Raw genomic sequence first — 25,409 nt, 5'->3', positions numbered from 1 at the left:
AGTTATGGGCATTGTAAGGAAGGCGAGAAGAGGACGGCTTCTATGAGACCAGTATATACGATTCTCTGCATCATGGGAGAATCGACAGGATTTCTAGCTCTTTCCATAAATTCCTCAAGATCAACATGAGCTAGAGATGTATCCCAAAACTCTGAGAGAGAACTAATTAGACCAGCTTTGACAACCATTTTGGGAGGTGCCAACTTCATTCTAACAATTCTGCTACTTCAACGCTATACTAAGGCAAGCAAATAAACCCAGAACCACTACAACAAGAAATTGAGTAAATTCTCTTTTCACTATGTGAAATAAAAGAGATGTCCAAGACTGAACTCACTTGTCATACACTGCACCGCTACCGAGCTTAAGAAGCAAAGAATTACCTTCTTTCACTGAGCTGCTTTTTTACTAATTTGGCTTCTTAATCAAGATTTAAAGTACTTTGATATGATTAGCATTAAATTTGGTGACACAATCTCCATACTTACTCATGCATGTGAGATAACCTTGAAAGGACAATCCCTAACACATGCATTAATTACACATCACCTCGTAAGATTGCCTATCAAAGTAATGATTACTTTCTATTTTTTAAAGTTACAACTTGCCCAGAAAAGCACTTCAATTGCTCAAAATATTCCTTTGCTGACCAGTTATGCCTTCCTTCTTACATCATGCCTTCTTAATATTTGAGCTTATCGACTAAGAACATCGAACCATGGAACCGTTGAACCACAAAGGTTTGCTAGTTCAAGGTTCAATTGGACAACACAAAGGGCTAAGACAATTGGACCCAAAACAAACTTGACCGACTAATGACCTCGTTGAACCAATGTACCTATGAACCTTTGAACTTAACAAATTGGTTCAATGAAGGAAAGGTTCAACTATCAATTTCATGACTTACAAAATGAGTCTGGAAGACTAAAATGATTTTGACTACAACCGCGAAAGATTCTCAGGGCGATATAAAGACCACAAAGACAAAATTTACAAGGGAAATTGAATGCAAAATACGAGGGTAACAAGTAGGAAAATTTTAGCATTGCATACCCTCCAAATTTGGAAAGGGATTCTAATTCCAAAAATGTGAATATTTGTAACTCATATTTTATTTGCGAATGACACAATGTTTTTTGGGGATGCTATTGTTAGAGAGGCTAAAACCATACAAAAAACTTTGGGTTTGTACTGTGCAGTCTCTGGGCAGAAAATCAATGCTTCCAAGTCAAAGGTCTTCATTCTGAACTACTCCACAACATTAGCAAAAAAATAAACTGACTTACTTGGCTTCAAGAAAAGTTTGTTACCTTGTAAATACCTTGGTATTCCTCTATTTGTAGGTTCCAGCAAAGGTAGCTTTTGGTCAAACCTTGTAACTTCAGTTAAGAGTAGAATAGCTTCTTGGAAGAACACCTGGCTCTCATTATCAGGGAGAATTTTGTCGATCAAAATAGTGCTGGCAACAATTCCAAATTATGTCATGTATGTTCTGCCTGTGCCAAAGATGATTAAAATAGACTTGGAATTGTTATTTAAAAAAATCCTTTGGAATGGTAACAAAGAGGCCAATAACAAAGTTCATCTATTAGCCTGGGATAGGGTATGTGTTAGGATAATCGGTGGACAATTGAGAGGTGGGGGAGGGGTGAATCAGTTGTCAACAGATTATAAAACTTTAATCTCACAAAACCTTCTACCAGAATGCATAAACCAAATACCAGCATAGTAGATGTAACAGTTAAGCAAAAACATAAATTACAAAATAATTAACCAACCAACCATAACACATAACACCAATATTTGTACGTGGAAAACTTGGTAAAGGGAAAAACCACGATGGGAAGCCTACCCATAGTCAGATAATACTTTTGCAGCAAGTATGTGATTACAATAAGAGGGGCCTGGACATGCAGGAAGGCACATTGCCTAGAGCACACTGCTCATCACAAAAGGAGCCTCACTGACTACAAATAAATCTAGACTACAATCCAAAAATAAGAATGAACTACAAGAATAACATCTCCTATGCCTGAGTATAGTTTCGGTTAAGCTCAATACTGGAGGTCTTAAACCTCTTTCACAAATCCAATTCGATCACCTATGATCGACCAAAACCTTTGCATATGATTATAACATTATTCGCACACAGATAATCCTATATCCATAAACCCACGATCTACAAAGAGATCTTACATCATATTTATACCAACCTGGGACCTAAACAATTAGGTCGGCCACCTAAAAGATAACACAATAGATCCCTTACATAATCCCGCAAACCAATGATAAACCAAGTCGGCCTAAGACCGAAACAACATAATCCAAACAATAAATCCAACCGGTGACGCATCAAGAGCATCAACCAACACATTACACAAACCGGTCCATAACCTAGCAAAATAAGACCAGACCTATAATAGGTCACCATAAGCCAAATGAAACACCACCAATCAACTGGAACATGAACACGATAACCATCAACATCCTAATAACCTTCTAGAAGTAGCACCAACACCACTTATCGAATGCATCAAAAGATCTTCATCAAAGTGCTGCCGGTAAAACCCTTACCGGTGACCAAAAGGCTTACTAGAATAAATGAGAGCATCTAGATCATCAAATCTCGAACCAACTGAATGTGATACACATCAGAAACACATGAATAACTAATCCAAGCCAATACCACAAGCTGGACCAAATTAGAGAATACCGGAGATGGTCTCCAGATTAATATCATAATCCAACCATTCTACCAGAAGCCGGTAGACAAGCTAGTGTTGACATCAATGACAAAACATCAATGCAAAACATAATCAATTCCTCCAAATTTCCAATGGTGTGTTCTTCTTAGGTATTTGTAGGTGAAGGTATTCACAGTTTGGAGGAAAGAAACTTAGCCTTGGGAGGTAAGCTAGTATGGAAGTTGTACAAAGAGACGAATTCAATTTGGGCCTCAATAATTAGAGCCAAGTATTTGGATTTTGAAGAACCAGAAAGAATTTTCACCAGTTTAGACCCTTCATCAGGTTCATAGATGTGAAATTTTATGTTGAAATGTAGGGAGATTTTCTTACCAAATCTATCCTGGGTGATCCATGATGGAAAATCTACAAGATTATGGGAGGACTCTTGGAATGGTCTCCCTCCCTTAGACAATTTGCATGGGACAGAAGATTTGAAGGTTACTCTGAAATCCTCTTGGGGAAGTTGGGTTAGAGATTATTTTTAGAGCTCCTAGTTGGATGGTCTTTGGTTAGTAGAATGGAAAGATTTATCAGAGGTGACTACTTCGAGTCCTCAAAAACAAACTTTATTGTAGGAGCTGAGTAAGAGAGAGATTCAATTTAATAATTCCAAGGATGAGTTTATTTGGTTTCCCTCCAACTTTGGGTCATGTTTAGTTAAACAGGGATACCAATCTATTCTCAACTCAAATCTAGGTGTCAAAACAAGGGGCTTTTCTTTTTGTTGGACAGAGGCAAGTCTCCAAAAAGAAGGAACTTTTGCATGGTTAGCACTAAAAGGCAAAATTATGACTAGTGACAGACTCTCTTCAATTGGTATTGCTCAACCCTTCAGTTGTGTCTCGTGTGTTCACATTGTTGAGATAGTGGATCATCTACTACTCAATTGTCCTTTTGCACAAGATTGTTGGAAATGGATGCTTTGTAAACTCCAATGGGAGTCTCCATTACAATCAAAGTTGTAGGAAGTATTTGATTCGTGGGCACGGTTATATGGAGATTCTTTCTTCTCCTCAATTTGGGAAGTTACCCTTGCACTTATCATATGGAATATATGGTGGGAAAGAAATAGACACATATTTAGGAAGGAGTCTAGCAATCTTCAGGAGACAATTTTCAAATTAGAGTCTAATATCTCAGAAGTGGTTAATGCCCATACTAGAAGATCAAGAGAGTTGACTCCCAGTTCACTTCATGGGACAACTACATTCTAAATGAATGGAAAATGATAAAACTTCCCTTCAAAGGAAGTATATTTCAAAACTCACTCAAAAAAGTGAATAGAAAGGAGATAAGGTGGAAAGTTCCTCAACCACACTTCTGCAAATTGAATTTTGATAGTGCTTCCAAAGGTAACCCAGACATCTCAGGTATAAGATGTATAATAAGAAATCATGAAGGCAAAGTCATTAAGGTGGGTAAAGCGAGAATTCAGGATGGATCAAATAACATAGAAGAAGCATAGGCACTTCTCTTTGGATCCAAAATTGCGAAGGGGGAAAAGATTCAAACCTTGGTTATTGAAGGGGACTCCATGAATGTTATCTTGGTAATGAAAGGGTACCACTCACCAAATTGGAGAATAAATTATATCATTCAAGAAACCTTATCCCTTATGCAAAATTTCCATACTTATTCAATCTCGCATTGCTACAAAGAGGCTAATAGAGTGGATGACTTTCTAGCAAATCAAGGGTGCAACATGCAAGAAGGTAAATCAATCATGTCTTCTGAAGAAGTGCTTCACAATGTTGAGCTAAAGAACCTAATTCAAGAGGAACAAACATTTAAATATGTTTCAACCTTTACCTGATAGCACGTTTGGAAAATTTCCTCTCAAGCTTAGCAGTTGCTCAAACTAAAATTAGGAACCACACTTATGTTTAGCACTCCCATCACTTGCTGTGAGAATTATTCATTTTTCTAACATGTGTGATTTTTAGGATGCTTCCTCTTTCTATTCGTGATAGGTCACAACTCATGATTTTATTTTGGGTGGCCCTAATTATTGAAATTGTGTGGGGCTTACTTGCATACAATGTTTTCCTTCATGGCTTCAAACTTCCATAACAAGCCACTCCACAAATGTATCTCGTACTATAAATTCCTTGCTGAATGTGTGTGGTGATTGGTGTAGATGATGACCTCATTCTATAATCTACATATCTTGTCAAAAATGATTCACATGAGCCTTATTAATTGCAGATTAGGAGCCACTTTGTCCTCTGTGTTCACATGTCTTCTTGTTTCTGGATAGGTGTTGCATGGGCTGCAATCTCTTGACTTCAACTTGCTATGTTTGAATGTACCTCTGGCCTCCCACATGTGTCTTGATCGATTGCCACTCCTTCAAAGTATGATTTTCTAGTGCGAGGAGGTTTGTTTTTGATGTTTATGTGTACTACTGAAGAACACTTGGAGTTTTATGGCTCTCATTGATGCAATTTACAATAATTTCGCATGAACTAAGATAGAGATGATTTTATTGTGCTTTAATCACATGTGCCATGGGCTTATTAAAGCCAAGGAACAATTTACTTCTTCTCCAACTTTGGCTTTTTTGATGATCAATGATTATGGTGGTTAGAATATGTTGGCTTGATGATGAATTTTGAAATGGATGAATTTATGTGTTGTCATTGATGGTACACACACACACACACATGTTCACTTTTTTATAGCCATCTTAGTCAAGACAAACCGGTACTACTCCTAAGAGTTTGTATTGCAAACCGGTATTGTTTGTAGGTGTCTAACCGATATATGTAGGAATGACAATTGGTTTTGGTCATTTTCACTGACACCAGTTTGGAGATACTATGGAGATTCACAAAGAGGCAAATGGTGGACAATTGGTCTATGAGTTGGAAGAGGTTAACTCTTAACCGATATTAGTGTTCCAACCAGTTTCACTGATTGTGTGATGAGTTATCACTGATCGTGATGAGTTATTCCTAATAGACAGATTTGGCGGTAATCTGTGATGAGTTATGAAAGATTGTCCAGATACACTGAACCTAGGAAATTGTGATGAGGTTCCTGAGCCGACATGAAATCTAATATCTATAAAATGACATTGTGATGAACTATTTTAATGATGCGAGATACAAGTGATGTTATGAGTTCGAGTTGATGCGAATTACAGAGTATGTCGGTGTTATAGTATTAAGTGAGCAAAAGAAGATCTATACAAGCAAGATGTGCTACTTCTAGATCATTCCATCTGTTATTTTCTAATCACTACAACAGTTAAATCCCCTAACTGGGTAAGCTCTAATAAGCTTCATTGTACAAATCCTCTAACTAGGTGATCCATTAGTTTGGGTTTGAAATCCTCTACCGAGGTTACTCCTAATAGGGTACTACCTTTAACAGGGTATAACTCCTAACAGGGCTTTGGGATCTTTAACAGGATTCGCTCCTAGCATACCACTCTATAAACCTTAACCGATCAGTTACCTATTACTGCAGATAGCTAACTTGTGAGTCTCATCTCACCGTGGTTTTTTCGAGTTGGGTTTTCCACGTATAAACACTTGTGTTATGGTGGATGTTTTACTTGTTGTGGATGCTTTTATATCACTTTGGATTGCATGCATAGTTTTAAGTAAACTGGTTAATAGTTTTTACTGGTCTATATTTAAAGTAGTATTGTTTTTACTATCACCAATTCACCCCCCACTCTCAGTGCTTCATAAGTCTATCAGATTAGTGTTGCAGGGACATTTCTATAATATTTGGCCCCAAGGGAATGCACCCCCGTTTGTCTCTGTAGGAGGTGTTTGCAATTCCATGTATGAATGTAGATTGGGCTCTTCGGTAGCTGTTGGGGGAAGACTGGTTGCTTCTAAATCCTTTTGCACCTCCCTCTATGGTTGCCTCCAGATTAGCATCTCTGTTAATGGATTTAACATGGTCATCGAAACTCACAAAGCTTGTCATCGATTCTTTTGTGCATACAACTCTGTACACTTGGGAGGAACTAAATTCCCAGTTGGCCAATTACAATATCTTCTCAGGAGATAACTAGACTAGGGGCCTTTTGAATAGAATGGAAATTCTGGACGAGTTCGTCTCCAGGTTGGCATTGCTCTCCTTCATCAATGGCGTCAGTTATGACTCCCCTGCTCCATTCTTCACTTGGATGCATCAATACACAAACCAAATTTGAGAACCATTGTTCTCATTGGCCTTGGGCAAATTTCAAGCTATATGGGAACTTCTTACTCATGCACAAGTTGATCCACATGGGTACTGGTCTTCATTTCCAAATCCCGTTGAGTCAGCCTCTTCTCAAGAGTCAAGAACAGGTGATTTTGGTTCTTGAATCATGTTTTTGACCAACTGAAGCCAAGGAATTGTGGAAGCAGTTTCTTTATGCTGGTGGCTTCGGTTTCCAATCCCCTCAATTTGATTCTATCTTCATCAGCTTTAGTTTTGGCTACTCTTTTGGCTTCTCCTTTACCATCTTCTGGGTAGTAATCAGTGGGGCCCTTTGCTTCCAGTAGATGGAGGAGTTTTATTTTGTATGTGCCAATGTATATGGAGGGTATTTTGTTTTTTCATGTCTTTCGAGTATTAAGTTTTGTAATGTCTATGCATTTGGGGGAAAGGCTGAATTTTGATCTGCTTAGGTTGGGATTAGAATCGATTTTATGGAATTCTAATGTGGAATTCTTTTTGGATTCAGATGTTGAAGTTGTCTCTCTCCTTCAACATAGTTTTATACTTATTGTAATCTCATATTATGCTATTATCTAATATATATCATGGGCCTTGGCCCTTTACCTCAAAATAAAAATAAAAATTAATATTATTTACAATAATAAATTTTAAAGTAGAATAATGAACAAGTATGATATCTTTTAGTGTACTTTACCTATTCCTCTAAAGATAGATATAGTAGTATTAAGACTCTCAAATAAGATGTAAGAAAATGAATAAATCAAATAGAAAAAAGAATCTATTTTACAAAAATACTATATCATTTATTGATATATAATACTAAGACGCGCACTCAAAATAACATAAAACTGAAATATACAAAATTGATCCACACGCAAATATAAAACTTATAAATCTTAAGGAACCAGCTCACTCTAATATCTCATTCATATATATAACACCTAAATAAATATAGGACTTATGAATCTTAAGGAACCAGCCCACTCTAATCTCTCATTCATATATATATAACCTAAATCTCTAGAATTTGTTAGAGCTTGTGAGCGCACAAGCAAATATATCGAATGAATTAAGGAATTTTGGTAGTGGATGCGATTACAAGTTGGACATTTATAAGCGTATCCCAATCAAAGGATCATTGGCGTATCATTCAAACAAACGCAAAAACAAGAGTTAGGAAGAAGGGTTAGAAGGGAGTGGAGGTATTATAGGGAACAATCGTGGAAGCTCAGCATTTTAACCAGGTTCCTTTGAAACCCTCCGTTGATGCTGTTATTTTATCTCTGTATGTTGAGGCTAGGGTTGTCACATAATGGATTGTATTTTAATTCTTATAGTCCAGTTTCTGCAGTTGTTTGATGAGGAAGTGGAAATATGCATGGCCTCTTTATATCATTGCGATGAGCTTAACGCTTTCACAGGAAACTCGGCTGAAATAATTTATGGTTCATTTGAGCTGGGACTGGGGTCAATACTTCGTGAATTCGATAGGGGTTTAAATTTGTTGCATAGGGTTTACATAGTTGCCATGTTTTTGAAAATTCGTATGGTATGAAGGGAAACAAATTTATAATTTAGTTTTATTGTTTTAAAACCACGATCTTGTAATGGAAGCTGGCTATATTTCATTGAATTTGTAGTCCAATTATCATTGTTAGGATGTAGGGTTTTATGAAACTCTGTTTGGCCGTTTTATTACGACTCTCTCCCTGTTTTGGGGAACGTTTGATATGATTTTAAATTATTTATGCTGTGATTGGCATTTGACATGAGGGATTACTATTGCTTAGATTCAAATCAAATTTTACAGTCGAACAAATTCTTCCTTTTTCAACAAATCAATTAACTTGCCATTGAAGCAGTAATTTTTTTACAATAGCGGCAGCTATAATTCTTGTACATTTGATTTATTAGAGTTAAATACAGAGTTTATTCGCAAGAAGAAAAGGAACTACTCAAAATAGCCACTTTTAATAGCAACGATATTTCTCGTTTACACAGGCAGTGTTAAACATTTTAGTGGTTTTGGATTCTATCAAAATATTCTTAACAAGTGAGTATCATATTTTATCTCTGTGCAATCAAGTGACGACTGGGAATACGAATTCTATTGGTGGACTTGTGCTATCAAGGTTATATGTGTGCTTCCCTGTAACATATAAATCCGATATAATTGTCAGACATCTGGCCAGAAGACAACATCATGCGCATTGAACGTATTCTAGGCACCCAACTAACAAAACAATATGTCCTTGTGAGTCCAAACTCTCAAAGCTGGATAACTGATTTTCTTTACTTGAAACACAGTAGCACGCAACATGAGTTGCTCTAATGGTGAACGGTGATGCACTCTAAAATGGAGGTTATATGTTCCAATGCAGAGGGGGATAGGATTGGACACCTCATTTGATAAATATCCAAGGTAATTGGAAAACCAATTCCCCTGCAAGTTGCTTACTAAAAGGAGATCTTATACGCTAAAATTGTTAGTTTTCTCGGTGGTGACTTAAAATTCGTTATTACCTTTACCTCTTATTCTTTTTTTTTTTTGGTTTGAATATGATTTAAAATTTAAATGAATCATAGTTGCTAAATCCAGTGGGATCTGAATATTTTGGACTGACTGGATTTTGTTCGATTCAATCCAGATTTCTCAATTCCTATAAAAAATTTACTGTGTTTTTGAAGATTCTGTATTCCCCATTTTATAAAATCTTCTTGACAAATTGAATTATTCAAACCTGGTAACTATGAAATGAAGTAAAGATTGTTGTTTTATAGGATGCTCATTCACAATTGTTCACATGGTACCCACCTTGGAACCTGCATGCTTCTCAATCATTTACCTGTCTGAAGCTCTTTTCTTTGCTCTCTTTAAATTGCAACAACCATTTGAGCTTTGGAGCGGTGGTTCTCTATATGAAGTGGGCAAGATACTTAACCAAGGTGGCTGCCTATTGGCATTTTTATTAGAAGCCTTCTCACAAACCAAGCTTAATTATATTACCTATGACAATAAAATCTATGCCTTGCACAAGGGCTCAAGAAATGACTGCATCATTTTTTTGGTAATCTAATGTCCCCTTTTTGAATCACCTTATATTTTTAGCTGTCCTGACTCCTGCTCAAGTACTTAGCATTTTGGGTAATCTGTACACCAATTTGTGATGAATGGAAAGTTATCATTCCATGCGGTTTGGTCTGATTCTTGAGGCTTTTCTGCAATCTGCAATGGTAGATCAAAATTGATTACAGTTTGCAACTTTGCAGGATGAGCTGCTCTATAGTTCCCAGTAGTCCTCATCAACTTGTTTTAAAGGAGGTGCATTTGCCCTCCTAGACTTTGCAATACCTTCAACATCAGGTTCATTTGTCTTCTTTGTGGGAGAATGTTGAGGATTACACCCGTTGCATTCAGCTAAACCCTTCCAACTGGAAGCTTTGATTTAATCAATCATTACATGTACCTTCATGACCATGAGAGTCCATTTCCATTGGCTTCATTACTAGTCTGCATGATAGTCAATGTTTGATGTGACAATCTTTTTGTTGGTGTGCTGGTTTTCTAGAATAATGACTTTTATGCCACATAGCAAGACAATTGTGTATAATCTGTAAACATGTTCTTCAAGCATTTTTGAGGTAGTTTTGGGCTTATGTTGAATAATTTTTCAGTTTGCATCTCATGCTTTGTAGTCTTTGAGTCACTTTAATTATCTGTGTGGAATGTTCTGGATTGTTTCTTCCTCTTCATCACTTTATATCATATGCAAAGTAATTGTCCAGTGTAGCTTGTCAATTGCTCGTCAGTCCATGCCCCATGTTTCGTATTAGAATAATAGGGACACTTAACTCATTCAACATGGTTATAACCATAGAAGCAAATAACTTCCTCCTTGGTAATTTTGTGGCATACCAAAACATAAAGATACTTTAAATTTCTTTGGATAGTCGAAAATAACTGGTAACATATGGTGAACCCCCAAAAATGAAGAAAAATTCAAATGAAAAGGAGAATTAACTGATGTTCTTTTACATTTAAAAATTTAAATCAATCCTAATTGTGCAGAGAGTGAGAAAGTGAAAGTGAATGAGAGGATACACCATTAATTTTGAAATATGGATTTTTCTCATTAATTTTGAGATCACTGATTACAAATAATTATAATATAAATTTCCTTAAGAATGTCAATAAATGCCTCTGCCAAACTGATAATAACTGCTTCATATGATAAAACACAACTAAGGTAAATAAGACATGTTAACCCTACCAACGTCCTTAACCAAGAGACTAATCTGTACACAAAATAGTTACTGCAGTGTTCACATTGACAACAACAGTCTGCCTGACCTCTTCAAATATTTCTTAATACAGCAGTGATAAAAATCATGCCTGACATTTCAGGACAGCAATGTCCTGTCTTAACAACAATGTTTTATACTAATTATCATGATCAACAATATTTCCTATAATGTTATGGCAGCAGTAATGATGAACATATTAATTAACCACAGTGCCAATAATGATGCTACTGAACGCTTTACTGGTTAAGAATGGTACAAATCACAATAATGACAGAATGCTACAGACCACTGATCAAAAGAAGATTGCTAATCACAGAAGGATAGTTATGTACCTATACATTAATGATGTTAACAATCTCAACTGATACAACATTATTAACAGCTGATATGCAACAATGAAGTTTCCCAAACAATGACCTCAATTCTAAAACTTTGTTTACAAATGAAGTAATGACAAGAGCAATTGAGAAATAGAAATTACAGCACTACATCTTTGGTGCAATAATAATGACCAGTCAAAGGATGGTATAATCATTTGATGATTTTGTCTGGTAACAACTATGCTTATTAATGATAAATAATAACAGCAGTGCTTGCTGTTATCAAAGGCAATAGTCATAATAATTAATCACAATAACAATAGTCATGTTCCCTATTCACAAGGTTTCTAACATGATTATACCAGGTGTATTCACAACTGTAGATAACTATGTTCATTTTTTAAATAACAATAGTTGTTGCTGTTTTCCTTGGCAAAAGACCTAACAGCTATTCAATAATGGCAGCTGGAAATCTTAATAGCTACTTATTCAAGTTGAATAACCTGTTTATAAAAGCTCCAGAGAAGAATGATTAAAAAACATAGGTCTGAGGCTCATCAAAAAAAATAAAAATTATTGCAATATTAAAGGTGATATATTGTGATCAAATTCAATATCACAGTATATCACTGATTATATTTTGTTATGTTGGTGAAAGTTTCAGTTGAAGTTGTGCTCTACAATAGTTTGAAAAACTAGTGTTATTTTTAAGAAAATTTCAGAAACCCTTTTGAGAAAAAATATATTCGGTTATGTTGTGATATTTATAAAGATGTTTGCTTCTATGGTTATAAGTTATAACCTAGCTACTCATGTTTATATAAGGTATTCTCCTTTCCAATCTGTTAGGGCTTCTACCCTTTTCTGCCATATGAGGTTCTCGTTGCTTATACAACTTTAGGTACATTCCATTCCCAGGAGTAAGGTAAATTTGTGCAAATTTTGGTCAACCTTGAGATAGAAGTTTAAGTATATTCTACAATGAAATTCGGCTAAATTTAAGAGACTTCCTGTTCAGTATTGAATACTTAATTCTTTGCAAGTCGGGGATCATGTTGGCGCCATTTGGATGAACAAAATGTTTGCTACAAATGTCCCGAGCTGTGGCACAGCAGATATGGGCCTTTCATTGTTCTCCAAGTAGCCAGGGCTAATGCCTTTTGCATCATTCGTCCACCTCATCTTGGTATCTACTATATTTTTAATATGAGCAAATTCATGTTGTACATGCCATCTCACTTGGAGTAGGTTTCCATCATAAAATCTGCAGTGAGCTTTCCAAAATTTCAGAGTCTGCTGGTTGAAGATACTTTTTTGCTCGATGAGCAAACTTTCACAAATACTAAGGGGAAAACAACTACTTGGCTTGTGGGCTGCAGAGGCTTTATGGGTACTTTTTCTTCAACAATTGGCTCATACATCAAAGATACATAGTTTTTGCTTTTGTATAATGGGATCTAGTGTCAAAATGCCCATTCAGTAAATAGATGAAAAGAAACTGATGAACTAGAAAATTAATTATTTAATCCATTCTTTTTGTATTGTGTGCAAAAAATTATTGCATGACAAGGAAAACAAATGCTATTTGTTTGCATTTATGTCTAAACTAGTGAATATTGTGTGTTTCGTAGAGAAAGAGAAGGGCCAGCTTTGACAGATGAATCATATACGATTATCATCCATCAATTTAACATGCTAGATTGTACTCGAATAATAGGCAAGCTTAAAATGAACCTTTTGAAAAGTAAATCACAGGTTCCATGCCTAGCAAATTCAACTTTGAGCTAAAAGACCATTTTTCAAGCATATTATGAGAGTGTTGCAAGCCTATACAGGATGGGTAAGTTGGGTTCCCACCATAACTCTACCAATTATGTGCTCAGACTATTTAAGTTTTTATTTGTGATATTACTCAAAATATATGTCATATCGGACTTGAAATTCATTTAGAGAATAACAGATGTAACCTTGGAATTAAAATCTTTATTGTGAAAGAGCAAAGGTTGTGTGGTGTCTTTTCTATGGAAACATGGAAGGTTTGAAATTTCATCAACCTTTTTGTTGAGCAATCCATCTTTTGTGGAGCAATTGTTGTTTATATATTTGGTCTTGTGTATATAACTTGAAGGGAGAAGAAACCTTATTAAAATGTCACATGGATTGTGCTTTCCTCCACAGCATTCATAGCCCAATTAAAAAGAATATTTGCAATGGTAAAAGCAGTTTCTACATGGTTTGTGTCTTGTTTTTCTGGTTAGATTTTACTTTTAGATTCAAAGATGTGGAACTTAGCTTTGGGGATTTATTGTTGGAGAGCTCTGAATCGAATCAGATTTCTTAGGATTGCATGTGTAAGCATCTACACTTAGATGCCTACATTCCTTTAAAATTTATGTCGGGGCTTGCAGGCAGCCTCATCCTTTTTAATATGTCATGTACCAAGCATTCCATAGGAATGGGACCCTGGTGGATTGTGTAATGGTCGATTCAACTCATTAATGAACCTCTTTTTTCTTTATAGTTGTTTTTTTAATTTTAAATTAATATACATCTCAAAGATATCTAAACTATCTACCACATATATAGCTTCTTTCACGAATGAGCTAGTTTATGTATATCCATCTGTTTGTCCATGTATCAGCTAATAAATGTTATTGATAGAATGCATCAGCAACTTGTGTTTTGTCCAAATATTTTTTCTAGAATGTGCATATGTATAGGTGCAGCAAACATTGTTGTATATGAGTTTTATCAAAACTCTAGGACTTAAAAGACAGGGCGCAGAATTTAGAAATTGTGTGTCTTATTATAGACCGCTTTGTTTTAATGTTATTTATCATATTTATGAAAATGTTAGGATTATTTTTTGTTGTATGCTGGTTCTGAAACATAGTTTGTTACTTGAAAATAATTCATAGACAAGGCTCTTAATTGGTGTTCATCTTATTTTTCATTTCTAACAAAGCAAATTTGTTCTGCCTTTGTGCCTTTTTGCCTTAATCAAACTCATTCATGAAAATTTAATAATTTTTTATGTGTACGATTTGAGCAGTGCTAGATTAATGGCATGTGTAATAACCCTTGTTGATTAATGACATGTGTCATATATTCTTAGTTTAACAAAATTTCTCTTTCTTTTGAGACATAGAAAAGTCTCCTGTGAAGAAAGTCAAAATGTGGATACAGAATTGCAGGTTTCTTTCAAGCTCCATCTTTGGATTGGTGTTTATATTGAAATATATTGACTGTTTTTTTACAGGTTTTGGTGTAGAAGCATTTTTGAATCCAGATCTGGAGTTTATATTACAGAGCTGGTGTTGTTGGAGTGTTCTGGGTATTGGCATTGCACACTGTTGCAAACACCATGGTAAGCTTTACAAGGGTCCACTACTCTTTACTGTAGTTTTTGCATTTCTTGTTGATTGTTGGAGAGATTTAAAGGTTGAAGTGATTTGCATTCAGGAAGTTTTTGATCTTAGATTGTGGTCACTATCATTCTGATCAAACATTGAACTTTACCAATCTCTTAGTTTGCGTGATAATGGCATGGCTTTGGCTTGTATCCAACTTTTCTTATTATACTGAGAGTCATAACCTACAGCTACATCTGGGGGTGGTGGTGCTGTGTAATTTCTTTGGGTGGTTAAAAAAGTGGCTGATTTTAAATAATAATATTCAAAGATTTTATGTATTTTTTTAAGTTCTAACATTTGTAGCTTTGAAAAGTCACAGCCTTAAAGCTTTAAGGAATAAAGATGTTAGCTTTTAGTTAAGTAGCTTTAAATTAGAAACTTGTTTTTAGTTTTTAAATTTTAATTTATTATTTTAAAATTTGATTCAATTTAGCATTATATCATCTCTTTAGTTTTTAAACTAGCTTTTGCTATATATATAATTTGTCTAAAATAATATTTATGCACACAAATTTCTAACTTGTATATGTGTGCATATAATTTGGTATAGGTGTGTATAACTGTGCATTTATATTAACTTCAAATTTCTAAATTAGCTTGTGTTATGTTAATATATGCACACCAGCACATGTTATGTTATATGTAAGTATACATGTACATATATATCCACATACACCTGTGTACATACAATATATGGGTGTACATCTATACATGTCATGTGTGTTAAAGCATGTATACATCTAATACATGTGTAACAAATGTAATACATGATCTGGGTATACATCTATACATGTCATGTGTGTTTAAGCATGTATACATCTAATACATGTGTAACACATGTAATACTAATACATGATCTGTATACGCACATAATACATATATTGTATGTGTAACACATGTTTACACGTAAATGTGTATTTCGCATGAATACAGGTTTATATGTGTGTTACACATATAATACTCTTATGCATGCATACACATTATGTATCCATGTGTACAATGTATACATTGGCAAGATTGGCACCTTGATATTAAGCTCTTGGCACCTTTCAGATGGACATATTTAAGAAATTTGAGTTAGTATAGTGACTTACACTGTACACATGTATACACAATGTGTATGCATGTGTATTATATTTGTATACCCATACGCGTGCATGCATGTAAACATTTTACAAATGAATACAGGTATACGTGTGTTGCATATATAAGCCACATATATCATACATGTCTACTCATACGCATGCATATGCATCATGTATTCATGTGTATAGTTTATATATTGGTAAGATCAGCACATTGATATTAATCTCTCGGCATCTTTCATATGGACATATTTAAGATATCTAAGCAAGTATATAGTAGACATATTTAAGATATCTGAGTGAGTATATAATAAATATATTATATGCTCACTCAGATATCTTAAATATGTCCATCTGAAAGATGCAGAGAGATTAATAACAAGGTGCCAATCTTACCAATGTATACTATACTTGCTCAGATATCTTAAATATGTATGTCTTATATACTGGCTATAAGATATCTTAAAACTGTCTATCTGAAAGATGCTGTGAGATCAGTATTGAGGTGCCAATTTAACCAATATGGCAAATCCAAGATTGATGCCTTGAGGATTAATCTCTCCACACTTTTCAGCTAAGTTGCCGGTTTGGGTTTGGGTTCAGATTCAGGTTGAAGGACCTGGTTTATCGGTTTGGCAAATTTTGAAAATGGGTTTTGGGTCCTTTTGTAGAAAAACAATGCAAATATATACATATATTTGAAAGTAAATTATATTACAAAATAAAATAGTCAAATTTAACATTTATTAAAATGAAATAATATGATATTAAATTTAAAACTAATATAAATATTTTACACTTCTTAAATTAAATTATTAAAATGTATAAAAAATAAAACAATATTGTTAAATTTGATAATATTATAAGAAAGATATATCAAAACTTTAATTTTAATTTTAATTTGTTACTTTATAAATAAATTGTTCCTCTATTTTTAGAGTACTTCATTTCCGTCGCAAGGGACAAGCAAATGATCAGGGCAGGAATGAATGATCAAGGCACGAACGAATGGAATCAGGGCATGGTGAATTTCATTTCCTGCTGTTCGATTTTTGTTAGAAGGTGCACCTTTGTTGCCGCAGCGAACCCGCACCCAGACCCGGCACAATTCCAGACCCGGTAACACAGCTTTTCAGATAGATATATTTAAGATCTCCGAGTGCTATCATCATCAACATAAAGTGATCATATAGTGAGTTGCTACATTTATGGCTATGTATTCCATGATCAAAGTCATTGAACAAAGTTTTTGAATGTTAAGAAAAATTATCTGCATGGTGATAATTTCTGAATATTTTGCTTTATTAATGATGAAGAGGAAATTTTAGTACTCGATAATGATACTGCATTTCCACTTGATTGCATAATGCATGCATTTTTTCCCTCCAAAAGTATTAGGTCCAGGAAAATCTTTGTTGTATGGATGACTGTAGCACTCCACTTGTTGAGGTGGTTTGCATTCATTGGTAGAGGTTTTATGTTGAAGTTTGCTGAATATACCCCCACCCTGCAAATTCACAGAAGTTGATGATTCAGTATCAATTATTTTCTTAGAGACTGTAGATTGAAACCAACACTTGAATTTTCCAACATCTGTAGATAGAGCTCTTCCTTTCGTGTCTAGCTGTGTATTCAGTTATCCGGATAATTGTGATACTTGTATATGAGAATTTTGTTTCTCTCATGGTACCTTGCATAGTACACACTTCCACCTTCTTGATTTGATATATGCCATGGCACTAGTTGCTGGGTTCATTGAATAAGTGCAAGAAAATGCATAGTTTTCTGTAGAGATGGAAAATGCAGTTGCTGACCTTGTTCTCTATCCACCATACTGATCTTACTTTGAACTGTTTAATCTGTATTTACATAGTTCTATTTATCACACAATATAAATCTCATACTCTTATCTCTGACTGATTTAAAACTAGATATAATTCTTAAGAGGATTGGCTGGATAAATTTATTTCAATATGAAATGATTGTTTGACCGTTTAATTATTGCTATGCTTTAATGACAGTCTCACTTTACATTTGAAGACTAAAAAGGTGATTTAAGGGATTTTTTAAAAGCCCAACCTTTTTTCTTAAAACAGCCTAGGATGAACAGATATGAAGCTGTGGTAATTTATTATAGTACTTGGCAAGTCCTTTTTTGGTAAAATGATGACAGGCAAAAAAATTAATGAGTCTAAATAACCAAATCACATCTAACAGAAGATGTCAGAATCTAAAGAAGTGATTGCTATCAAGTCTGATGGCCAGATAACCACCACAGATATAACTGATATTAGAGTAGTAGCATGCTGGAAGATCTAATGATTCAAACGTCATTCTTGCAAAGGTTGTATGTCTTTTTTCAGCTTACTCAGGTCCAAACCATTAGGACCTCTTAGAGGTTCCAACCAGGGAGCACAAAGATCCCAAAAACGCATTGTTTCCCCTCCAAAAATAATTTCTCCAGTAGGAGAACGCATAAGATATTTACCTAAACCAGTAGGCCCTTGGGCAGATCCCACACTAATCAAAGGAGGCTGTGTGGCCTGAGCAAGTGAAGTCTAGTTTTAGAAGTGGAACCCAATAAGCAAATTCCTAGTCCAGATTTTGAACATTATTGTATCCCTCTAGAGTTCAAGCTATTCATGACTACTGGACTGTGTTTAATTTTTTCAAGTTTAATCATAAACGTATGGATGCACATGTGCTTTACCTTTGTGAAGCGAATGTCCATAGAGGGGGAAGTGTAGAGTAAGAACATATCCATACTAGATAGGTGACTGTAGTAGAAGATAATTTTTTTTTCAATCTGGCTTTGAAAATGAGAAGGATCTCCATCACCAACTGTGATAATTCTACAAGCACTAAGATCTCTTCAAAATGTCATTTATGTTGTCTGCAACTATGCCCCTGTTTGACTGGACTGCATCCTTTAACTAATGGGCAGTATTTTTGTTGACAAGACAAAATTTTTTTCATGCCAAGGGAGCAACTAACTAGGTTCTGAGAAGAAGGCTTGTGACTCTTTAATCTCAATCTCCATATTGCGTATCTCAAGTCTGAATCCTTTCTCTGTCGAGCCTTGCACCAACATTCATGTTCTTTTTATGGAGACATTTTTCAAAAAAGGACATCAAAACAAATAGATTATTTTAATATTTTATAGTTCTCTGCTATTTCATTTTCATTTTCCATTGCAAGCATTGTTTCTCCACATTATTTGTCACAAGCCAAGTATAAATAGTAAAGCTTAATTGGAGAGTACAAGATAGGCTAAAAGCAGCATTAAGTAGTTAACTGAGAATTTCTGCTGTAAATTTCACAGATATAAATATTAAGCAACTCATGATCAAAGTAGGACTGAGTGAACTAGATGGTCATCCTCTCTGTTCTCTTCAGACATTACATACCATGTGACACCAAGAGGGGTGATTGTGTGGAGATAATCAGATGTATCAAGCGGCCGGGGTTACCATGCAATGGTGCAACTAACCCTAGTCTAACTAATATTGCTATCCTTCATACCTGCCAAAATCTTCCTAGGGGTCACATTCCAAGATTGCCTTTATTGTGAACAGGGGGTAATGATTCAGAATTTCAAATAGAATTAGAATCTGCTTAGACAAGAATATCTTGTACCTGCAATGAGTACACTTAATAAAATAAAAGATGGGTAATCAATATCTGCCTATCTAGAAAGTTCACTGAAGTCATCTGAAAGCTATAATTTATAGTATATAGTATATTATAATATTTCCGTAAGAAGTAGCTAGGTTCAGTTGGTCACCATATAGGCAGATTAATGAACATGGTGACAAGAAACTCTCTGAAGTGGGATGACATTGACACCACATTTGTTCACCTCCCAGTGTTCAAGGATGTTTATTAATTATAATATTTTTACCACTAAGATATTGTTAACAGAAGCGTTTGGATCGTACTGTAGATGCTCTTTGATCACAATGGCTTTGATTATATTTGAGATTTTGTGTCAGGATATTTAAATAAGCGCTAAAATCCTTCTTGTTTGCATCCTTTATCACCTCTATAGAATGTGTCTCTCAGTGTTCCCATTTGAGGCCCCATAGGGATTTGATTTTACGTGGAAAGGATTATAGAGAGATGGTCACATTAGGATTATAATCTTCTTAATGCCAACTCCATTATTGTAGACAGCTGTGTGTTTGTGTGTAATTGTAAGTAAGACAGCAAGACAATAATTTTGTACATTGTTTCATAAACTATTTTGGTGTTATATCCAATATGTTACTCTTACATCATTTTGTTAGGACATGTTTCTTGTCTGGAGCGTGTTGTAATATTATTATTGTGTGAAGTTTGAAATTTTGCTGTTAAACTGTATATGTGTTTTCATCTGTTTTCTGAAATTACATATGGCATATACAGGCTGCAAAAATTCTGGCAAATTTGCTTGTAATGGGCTCGGGAATTTTGGCGAGGGCTTTAGTTCAAGCATACCGCCAAGCTCTTGCAAGTAAGCTTCAATTCTTATTTTGTATTAATCATGGTTATGTGTTTGTTACTGAGCCTGAATTCTGTATCACATACCGATAAAATCTTTCAAGGCAACCAAAATGGATGTCATTCTAATGAGAATTAAGTGTTGAATTTCAAACATTGCCATCTTTTTGAATTCAGAATTTAAGTATTAAATATTGTTTGGTTGCCACTTGCAAGGGGCAGAAAGCAAGCCATTTCAGTTGCTTTTCCAGCAATCTGCAAATGGCATTTAAATACAAAGTAATTATAGGTTTGGTTGGCACCTTAACATAAACTGATGAGAACTGGGTGTCAAATTTCAAATTTCTGTCTTTTTTGAATAATTTTTTTTAGTATTATATATGGTGTAATTGCCACTTTCAAGAGTCAGAAGCAAGCCATTTCAGTTGTTTTTCCAGCATCTGCAAATGGCATTTGATTTCAAAGTAATTATAGTTTGGTTGGAACCTTATATCTGTTATCATATTAGCGTATCAAACTCAAACTTCAAATTTCTCTTTCTGGTAATTAGTGTATATAGACCATAAGAAAGGACATAGATTTAGAAAGTTTACAAGAGTTGGTTGCTACATGAATGAACTATAAAGCAAATGAATTTATTTTTTGTATGTTACCTACTTTGTCTAGAGTGTTCTTCAAGTAAATAGCAATTTACGTTAAATCATACAACAGGCACATCAACAAACTGAGAGTTGATTAGATGTACTGCAAGTGTAGTGTTTTCTTTATGAATTAATTATGTTGTAATTGGCAACTACCTCTGATTTTGTGTATTAATGAAGCCATGCGTATTAAGTTCTTGTATACTTTACAACTATAGCATGGTATTTGTTCTTGCCAGTGTCAATAAATTATTGAATAATAAGGGGTGTATTTTGTGAAATTTAGTGTTTGTTTTTTCATTACTATGCTTCATGGTTTCACTTATTACAGGACTTGAGCATGGTGTTTCACTGTTGTTTAGCTTGGAGCACATGTTTACTGTTTAAATATTTTCATTTAGGTTTGTTCTCATTAGAAATTAATAAATTATACTAGGATAAAAGCAACAAAATTATTTGTCACCGAATTGTTCTGCCATTATGTTCAATTTGCATAATGTTTAGGTTTTCTCAATATCGTGTTAGGACTGAAAAGGGTGTTACAAGCTGCAGATGTATGTCAGTGTGGTCTGTTCATGGCAAGGTCTATCCCTGTAAAATCATGCCCACTACCTGTTAAGGAAGAGGCAAAAATTCAGGGTAACCTAACATCCATAGAATTCCATGGATATTTTATTATTTTTGCCATGAAAATTGGCATCTCTTAGTTTGTCATTTCCTCAGAGAATGAGAACCACTTAAAACCTGCTGACCAAGTTGTTAGTCTTATTCAATCAAATGTAACTCATGATAAAATTTAAAATATGATATGGTCAGTTCGCTGCTTAGCACAAGGACAATGTAGTGATCCAGTTTGTGCTATTGCTCATAATATATGGCCCAAGTCGTTGACAACCAAGATGAAGATGACTGATTTACAGTTCTTTGATAATATAAGACTTCTATTGATCATTTAATAGAGAAGCATCAAAATGACTGCAGATTACTAGGCATATTAATTTGGGCTTTCAGGCAATGGATCAACAATTGCACTTCAGATAATGGATAAGTAACTAAATTTTGATGTATCAGAAATCTTTTTATGTATTTATTTGCATACTGAAAATTTAAAAAATTCCTTGTGGGCTGACATTTTGGCTGATATCTAAATTTTGGTGTGTTTGTGTTTTTACATATTTATTTGCATACTGAAAATTAAAAATTTTCATTGCAGTTTAACATTTTGGCCGATATCTTAATTTTGGTGTTTTTATTTATTTTAATGCTCATTTCCATGTCTTGTCTATTCTGTCAGTAAAGCTTTATAATGATAATATATTTAGCAGGTGGAATACCACTTCTGAAGTTCTGAATCCCACAATTGTTTTAAGACAGTGGAATCATTACTAGGGTTCTTCATAGAACAACTTGTGTTGTTTGTCGAATTGGTACAAAGCTTCATATAATATATGCAATACGATGTTCAATTTTTTTTTTCAGTTGATTACATGTTCACAATCACTTCTATCCTATTTACTCTTTTTTATTCATTGTTTGTTTTCTCAATTTTGCTGGGAATAACTTTAAGTATGGTTACCTGATGTGTAACTTTGTGCATAAACGTATCATAACCAATGGCAGAGTCATGTGGGTTTGATACAATCAGTCAAGATGGAATAAGTGATTGTCGTTTGAAGATCATAATTATGCTGTTAGGCTAAAATTGTGGAATTAGATTAGTTAAAAGGTGAAAAGAGTCCAAATAATTAGTCTTTTGGGTAGTTTGACTAGGAGAGCTATCAGATTGTTCTTGTTACTAATGAGTATGAGACTCTTTGTGAACCTTAAATTTTGATTAGTGCACATAGTTATCTGTTGTATGCATGTAGAATTCTTACTTAAAACATGTAAATTTTTCAGATGGTTGTATGCATGTAGAATTCTCACATAAGCATGGAAATTTTTCAGATGCCTCAAAGACAGGTGTTGCTCAAGAAGCAATGCAGAATGTCATTCGTAACACCAGTAAAACCATGACAGAACAAGAAGCCAGACAAATTTTAGGAGTTGGTGAACACACTTCACGGGAAGAAATTTTGCAGGTTAGTTGGAAAATTATATTCACATGATAATTAAACATTAACATAGACTTTCTTATGTCCTAACAATGCATTTTTCCACGTTACTTGAATTTGATAACCTACTCTTGTCGATTTAATATTGATAGACATTAAATACTTCTTATGAGACTGAATTTTGCTTTTAGTTAAGACTTCAATTTTCCATTGAACATCCTGGAGACAAGAGTGTCAATGTTGGTAGAACTGTTAATATTTTTCTGCTTGTGCACAGTCAATGAACACTTGTTTCACATGGCTTTGTTGCAGAAATATAACACGCTCTTTGAAAGGAATGCAAAATCTGGAAGTTTTTATCTTCAGTCAAAGGTTCACAGGGCAAAGGAATGTTTAGAAGCAGCACAAGGAACTAAAGCACAGACTGGTAGTTAGTATCTGGTATTAAAGTTAGTGTAGTGCGTTCAGAGCAGCCTTACAGTATTTGGTCAAAATTATGGACAAATTGTCTTCCCTAGTTACTTGGTCTCTAGCATCCTTGTTCTAACCTGTAGCAAGGCAGGAAAATTAACCTTTTAATTTTTTTGTCCCATGGCCATTGTTCCTGCAAGGCTTTGAATGTCTGCCCAGAGTTTTATTTTTTTATTAGTGTGCTTATGTAGCAAGAAGAGGGGCTGCTTTTTGGGAACACAAATTCGTGTATATGGACTGTTAAAAGACTTGCAATGTATATTACCTTGAATAGTGTCAGACATTGTGCACACTGCTGCCTTTGTCCATTATTTGATTTAGGCCTTAAATATTTCGGAGACTAAATCTTGCGTTTGCCTCAAACAACTGGTGATGAATGTCTTTATGGAAGGGATACATTGTATTCTATGCAAGTTAAATAATACGTATATTCCATGCAACCATTTCTAGTTCTGTCACTGAAATGGTATCTTGTCAACATGTGTGTCAAAAATTAGTTTAATTGCATGGAGAAAATAAATAATTTTTGAACTTCTATTTGAATGTCACGTTTGACATGGGTTTCATGATGTGGTTAACGGTGAAGATATTTTGCTTGAGGGATTTAAACATGTCTTCTTGCATTAGTGTACGAGTTGTCAAGATTAGATATTGATTGCCCAAGTTTAGAGTTATTTTTTTCATGGCCGATTTGTAGATTATGAACCTATAGAGATTCTCTTAGGTTATTTGTGTTGTTTGACATTAATTTATTAATGAAATTGCTGGAATGTGGAAGCAAACTATAATGCAAAAAGCAGAAATAGGAATCCATTACTTTCGTTAATCTGAAACAATATGTTCACGTAAACAAACACACTGCTGAAAATGAATAAAGAGCAAAATGACACCATATGAATAAACGAACTATTCATATATATATATATGCTATTGAAGGTTTTGATCATTTATATGATTTAAAGAGTGGACTTGACCTATTATTGATAGGAAGAGTAGGTTGAGGAGAGCACATCTGAAGGATCTGTAACTATTGATAATCTGCACGTTAGAGGGGTTATTTATAGTCACAGCTCACTATGCACATACCATGGATGATATAAAATATCTTTGTTGGGATGCCTCGCAAGGATCACTATGCATATGCTCCATTGCCGGATGTGTGAAGTGATAGATGATTGCAATGTAAACCACCTTGGTTAGTGTTGAACAATGTGTGCAATGCTTTCTTTTGTCCAACAATTGGTCTAGGTGCCAAAATATTTCTGGTTAAACCTTTGCCTTCTACTTCAAACAACTGATGTTGAATGTCTTTATGGAAGGGGTATACTTATGTATGTTGTGTATATTCTCTACACCTATTTATAGTTCTGCAACTCAATTGACATCATATTTTCAACATGCTTGTCAATTTTTTTTAATTGTGTGGGGACAATAGAGAAATTATAATATTTTATTTTAACGTTGTATTTGGTTAACACGGATCTGATAACATGGATAATAGTGGAGATAACATGGTTAATAGTGGAGATATCTTGCTTAAGGGTGTTAACACGTTCCCTTGCTTTAGTACGTCTTTTGTAGATAAGATATTCATGACCGATACTGTAAGTTTAGGGTAGTAGCCTTTTTCCGTGGCTGATTTGTAGATATGAACATAAGACGAATTCTCTCACGCTATGTTTGTTTATAGGGAGATGTTAATTTATTAA

General features: G+C 34.6%; 1 protein-coding gene across 1 annotated transcript; it reads left to right on the top strand.

The window, feature by feature from the left end:
* Window positions 1–7,891: 7,891 nt before the first annotated feature.
* LOC131037505 (mitochondrial import inner membrane translocase subunit PAM16 like 2) lies at window positions 7,892–24,178 on the top strand. The gene is made up of 5 exons (XM_057969664.1): window positions 7,892–8,176; window positions 14,817–14,924; window positions 20,460–20,547; window positions 23,123–23,256; window positions 23,542–24,178. The coding sequence occupies exons 2-5, from the start codon at window positions 14,922–14,924 to the stop codon at window positions 23,662–23,664; spliced, it is 348 nt and encodes a 115-aa protein (XP_057825647.1). The 5' UTR covers window positions 7,892–8,176; window positions 14,817–14,921; the 3' UTR covers window positions 23,665–24,178.
* The last annotated feature ends 1,231 nt before the right edge of the window (window positions 24,179–25,409 follow it).

Source organism: Cryptomeria japonica, chromosome 6 (assembly GCF_030272615.1).
Source record: "Cryptomeria japonica chromosome 6, Sugi_1.0, whole genome shotgun sequence".
NCBI lineage: Eukaryota > Viridiplantae > Streptophyta > Pinopsida > Cupressales > Cupressaceae > Cryptomeria > Cryptomeria japonica.
This window is presented reverse-complemented; position numbering and strand designations above follow the sequence as displayed.

Excerpts from the sequence above, each read along its gene's own strand:
- LOC131037505 (XM_057969664.1), top strand. Across the intron at positions 20,548-23,122 it reads ATACCGCCAAGCTCTTGCAA|ATGCCTCAAAGACAGGTGTT; the intron begins GTAAGCTTCAAT and ends GAAATTTTTCAG. Across the intron at positions 23,257-23,541 it reads CACGGGAAGAAATTTTGCAG|AAATATAACACGCTCTTTGA; the intron begins GTTAGTTGGAAA and ends GCTTTGTTGCAG.